Below are 5793 nucleotides of genomic sequence, written 5' to 3' on the forward strand. Positions count from 1 at the left end.
CGACTCTCGAATCATGCACCTTAGTTAACCCTCCCCTCAGACCCTACATAAATCCATTAGCAATCAACTTTCTTGCTTGTTTAATGTTCAATAGATGCACCATAACTCACTAGATCTTTGTTCCTACAAAATTATTGTAAATTGGCTTGATAGGAGTTTGGTCTCTCAATAAGCACAAATCAATCCGGTTAAATCCAAAAGTGGTTTTGACACTTCGACCTGAACACCCTTAATACTCCCCTAAAACCCTATACAACTGCATTAATAATTAATTTTTTTTTATTGGATTGATTCATTTGTAAGTTAACATGATTTTTCAGGAAGAAAAATAATTCAAGTGAACAAAAAGATGAAAGCCCATGTAGCTTATTTTTTTTCATTAGTGAATAATTAAATACAAACCAAATAACATGCAACATTTTTTTAATTATGTATTTTTTATTTTTTGGAAGAAAAAATAACTTTCCCCAATATACTCTTAACCATTGTAAAATATAATAATACCATTTTACCACTACCTACTTAGCATCATTAGAAATTAATTAATTTTATCCCAGTTATATAGATCATTTTAAATCATCATCTATATTTACATAAATTTTATTTTATTTTATTAGAGAAATGATCTACTGTGTGATATTCCGAACCGCGACCCGTGCACACCACCTGACCCATGCCCACTGCCGCCGCTCCCGTTTCACCGTCCGGTCACCTCCGACCGTCGGACCGGGCCTGATCAACGCGCCACTCACCGGCGCGTCGACCGACGTTGGTCCGGCGGCCGCTGGTGGCCGGACGACGATGAATTCGGCTGGAAGCCACCGCTCTCCCACTCACGCCCACTGCCGCCGCGATTTCATCGCCGTCTGGCCATCTCCGACCGTCGGATCGGACCCGATCGACACGTCACTCGTCGGCGCATCGACCGATGTGCGGCAGTGGGCGTGAGTGAGAGAAGTTGCCGACAGAGTCGCGTAGGCACAGCGCGCAGCATACCAAATTGTTATTTTATTATTATTAATTAAATATATTTTACCTCTTGACTAAGTATGGAAGTCAAATTGAGGCCATGGAAAAAGAGCAGGTGGTTCATCTTCCTCACCGAAGAGCAGAAGCAATCGGCCATGGAGAAATGGTCTCTTCTCGGATCCACGGCGCTGGTCACCGGCGGCACCAAGGGAATCGGGTATTACCATCCTGCTTTCCCTCTTAAGTTTTCATCGATTTGATTTGATCGTCATGATTCGCAGGCGCGGAATTGTGGAAGAAATGGGGGGACTCGGCGCCGCCATCCACACCTGCTCCCGAAACCAATCCGACCTCGACGCGTCCCTCCAGCAATGGCGGTCCGCTGGCTTCAAGGTCACCGGATCCACCTGCGACGTCTCCTCGCCGGCCGACCGGGAGAAGCTGATGGAAGAAGTCAAATCCACCTTCGACGGCAAGCTCAATATTCTGGTGGGTGAGCGATTGGATCTGAAACTCGAGTCTTCTTCTTCTCCTCGATTCACGAAATCTGAAATCTTTGGGTTTAGGTTTGTAATGCCGGAGCCGGGGTGGTGAAGCCGGCGGTGGAGCAGACGGCGGAGGACTACAAGCTCGTGATGAGCACCAACTTGGAATCAGCCTTCCACCTGAGCCAGCTCGCGCACCCCCTCCTCAAGGCGTCGGGCAACGGCAGCATCGTCCTCATCTCCTCCATCGGCGCACTCATAGCCGTCGACGGCTTGTCCGTGTACTGCGCCAGCAAAGGAGCGGTCAACCAGCTCACCAGAAGCCTCGCCTGCGAGTGGGCGCGCGACAACATCCGCACCAACTGCGTCGCGCCGGGATCCATCAAAACCCCCTTGCTCGAACATGTAAATTTCAAGCTTTAATTCGAGAAGTCAATTTGCGTTCTTGAAAAAAATTGTTTTCTTTTGTTGTCGGATTGAGGCAGGCGGTGAATGATGAGTCGTTGGAGATGAGAAGGCTTCGGATCCCTGCTGGGCGAATCGGGGAGCCGGAGGAGGTGGCGGCGCTGGTGGCGTTCCTATGTATGCCTGGGGCGCGCTACATCAACGGGCAAGTCATCTGCGCCGACGGAGGAAGAAGCATAAACGGCAACATTTGATCCGATCGACTACTTCTATCGTAATCAGCTGTAATATCTCAATTTACTTCTTTACAAATAATCATGGGTGTGAGACGATTGAGATGATAAATTATACCTATTATACCTAATATGTCAATTTTCTTCTTTTCTTGCAGAAGAAGAAAAGAAGATTTCAAATTTGTTGCCTTTTTAAAGTTACATTTCCAGATAGTTCTTAAGAGATAGTTCTCTAGTTTTTCTTTAATTTTATTTTATTTTTAAAAGGTAGCCATGAAAACAGTCAACCACTCATTTTTACTGTGAAACTTTTGTAGTTCTCTAGTTTTTATTTTATTTTATTTTATAAAAGATAGCCATGGGCCCTTCTCTATGTGAAAGCTTTAGGTAAATTTTTTAAATTAATTAATTAATTAATTTTAAAAAATAATAATATTTTTTTAAAAAAATTAATTTTTTAAAAAGGTAAAATTACTAATAAAATTTTATATTCAAATTTTGCTAAATAAAAAAAATATTAAATTATTTAATTTTTAAAAATATTATTAAAAATTTTAAAAAAATTCCTTTCATATACTAAAGTATTAGGTATTGTCAATAATAGTCTATAAGCTATTGATCCATTAATATATTAGAGAAAATTTTATTTTTTTATAAAAATTAATATCTTAAATATTATTTTTAATTCTAAATTTATTATTTTTAAAAAATATTTATTTTAAAAAATAAATTTAAACTATAACATGTCGTATTTTAAAAAGTTTTCAAATTTTAAATATGTTAACGATAAAAAAAAAATTATTTAAAAATATAATGAGAAACTAAAGCGGATTATTTTTTTAGTTTATGTAATAAAAAAAATTAATTTGATGTTTAAATTAACGAAGAACTCTACTTTTTTTTTATTTTTATAAAGGAAAAGAAAAAAAATTATAGAAAAAGTATTTTTTGAAATATGAAGTATCTTTTTAATATTACTTTTTAAATGAGGAACCCTTTTAACGATAACAAAAAGAAAAGGTGTCTTTTTGATTTTTTGCAAAGTTTTTTTTAGGGACAATTGTTGTGGTCAATGCCATTAATTGACAGGGGCGGCTCAAGCCTATGGGGGGCCCTAGGTGATTTTTTTTTAAATAATTGTTATTATTTTAAAAAATTTTCTCACACCCTTTTTTATTCGGATTTGAGACCAACAATGGTGGGTTTAAAAAATTTTTAAAATAAATTAAAATATAAATTTTAAAAATTAATTTTAAAATTTTTCTTTAGGGTGCTCGATGACGAGCCGACGAGGTCTAACGAAGGGGCCTTAATTTTGTGTGCTTTCTTTATCTTCCACGTCTTAAAAATAAGCCCTCAAGACTTCCAACTTTCTAAAAACTTTTCACCCTAAAGAAACACATACATTAATCATTAATCAGATATATTAATTTTCATCCTAAAAAATTATTTAATGGGTAGAAGAAAGATCAATTTATAATATTTTATTTACCTATTCTATCAATATATATTTATTTCTTAATTCAATTCGTTCATGAACATGAAAATTTTCATTCCATTTTTTAATCAGAATTATCTCGATCAAATTAAATGAAGTAATTAGTCTGATTGTTTAATCATCAAAAGATGTCAGCAATTTAATGATAAAATAAATCATAATAATATATATAAGTCATTTGATAAAATAATAAAGATCATTTAATAAAAAAATCATTGCTCACCGGCAAAAGCGAGAAGGTCGAAGGGTTAGGGCGCGAAGGCGAAGGCGTAGGCCGTAGGCGCGAAGGCGAAGGGCGCACAGGGCTGACCGAAGGCAAAGGCGCAGGGTCGGCACTCGGCCAAAGGCGAAGGCGCACTGGCGCAGGGTCGGGGCCGTTGGGACTCGGGCGAAGGGTGCACAGGGTCGGGCGAAGCTGCGAAGTCGCGAATGTGCAGGGCCGGCCGGCCGGGCGAAGCGTGCGCAGGGCCGGGTGAAGGCAAAGGCGACGGCGCAGGGCCGCGAGAAGGGCTCGCGCCTCGCAGGGCTAGGCGAAGGCGCAGCCGCAGGGCGGGGCGAAGGCGAACGACGACTTGGAAATTTCGATTCAAATCGGGGATTCAAATTTCAGAGCGGAATGAAGGTGAACAATTTTTAGTATTTTCTGGACGTTTTAAGGAGTTTTGGGAACTCTAATTGATTAAATCGATTAACAAATTTATTTTAATAATTTTTATTTTTTAATATATATATTAATATATTGGAAGATGGGCCCTAATTAAATGGGGCCCTAGGCATAGGCCTTAGATGCATATGCCTAGAGCCGGCCCTGTTAATTGAGCGTTGGAAATGATAGTGATGGGTACGTCCATCATTTATAATCATTATTTATAAAATAATCACATAGATATTTTTTTTTCAAATAAAATTAGATGAGCGCTTCAATGTGAATTATCCGAAATATTTTTATTTTATATCTAATTCAAAATTTTTATTTTTAAATCAGATTTAATTTTCAAATCTTGTATAAAAGTTAACAGGTAACTTCTACTACAATGTGTAAAAGTTGATTATTAATTTCTATAACTATATTATTTTGATTTTATTTATTAAAAAATGATAACATAATTAAATAATATTTTAATGAGCAAAATAAATAAAAAAATTTCACGACATCTACTATATTTCAAATAAATATTATTTAATCACGATCGACCGTATAAAAATTAGTAGGTATACTAATTGCTATAACATGTAATAACTGATTGCTATCTTTTACAACAGTGTCATTATCTCATTTTATTTTACTTATTAAAGAATGATAATCTGATTAAAATAACATTTTAATGAGCAATACAAATAAAGGAAACTCCATAATATCCATTATATTTCAAATGAATATTATCTGATCATCATCGATCATGTAGAAGATAGCAACTACTTGCTATAACGTATAGTAGCTAGTTGCTAACTTATACAACAGTGTTATTATCTTATGTTGATTTTGCATATTGAAGAGTGATAATATAGTTAAAACAACATATCAATGAATAAAACAAATAAAAGGGACACTCTATGATACCCATTACATTTCAAATGAACATTATTTGATCACGATCGATTATGTAAAAGCTAGTATGTAATTGCTATAACGTGTAGCAACTGATTGCTAACTCCTACAATAATGTCATTATCTTATATTGATTTTGCTTATTGAAGAGAAATAACATGATTAAAATAATATTTTAATGAGGAAAAACAACAAAAGAAAATCCATGACATCCACTATATTTCAAATGAATATTATTTTATCACGATCGACCATGTAGAAGTTAGCAGGTAGCTTCTACAATATGTAGCAATTGGTTATTAGCTTCTACAATAAATGTGTAGTGGATACTCAAATCAAAATTGATGTCACATGCACAACACTTTGATTTTACTTGATATCCGTGCCTTAAGACGATTAATTCAAGGTCTACTCTTAACGATCTCCCACCGCTATAAGCTTCTCCTTCTAGATACTTTTCAGAGGTGGGGAAACCTCTTACAAACTATTCTTATAACAAATATAATAAGAAAATAAATACACATGTAAATACAATCAAAGTAAACTACTTTACATGAATCTTGCTTTAAGCACTTTTTTGTTACTTGGAATTGCCTCTTGTTAGTTTGGAAATATACCAGCACTTCGTCCTCAAACCTTCAAGAATCGATAGAG

General features: G+C 36.0%; 1 protein-coding gene across 2 annotated transcripts in view; it reads left to right on the forward strand.

The window, feature by feature from the left end:
- Positions 1-1076: 1076 nt before the first annotated feature.
- Positions 1077-5793, forward strand: part of LOC141838888 (noroxomaritidine/norcraugsodine reductase-like) — a 10171-nt gene continuing 5454 nt past the window's right edge. Inside the window, exons 1-4 of one of the 2 annotated variants that reach the window (XM_074726500.1) lie at positions 1077-1186; positions 1251-1458; positions 1536-1859; positions 1940-2224. In XM_074726500.1, coding sequence (XP_074582601.1) covers positions 1125-1186; positions 1251-1458; positions 1536-1859; positions 1940-2113 — 768 coding nt within the window. In that variant the 5' untranslated portion in view covers positions 1077-1124 and the 3' untranslated portion in view covers positions 2114-2224. Of the gene's footprint in view, positions 1187-1250; positions 1459-1535; positions 1860-1939; positions 2225-5793 lie in introns of those variants that run through there. The other variant, XM_074726501.1, reaches the window with a different exon arrangement.

This window comes from Curcuma longa, chromosome 11 (genome assembly GCF_044706935.1).
Source record: "Curcuma longa cultivar G26 ecotype Majalengka, Jawa Barat chromosome 11, ITB_CL_G26_1.1, whole genome shotgun sequence".
Lineage (NCBI taxonomy): Eukaryota > Viridiplantae > Streptophyta > Magnoliopsida > Zingiberales > Zingiberaceae > Curcuma > Curcuma longa.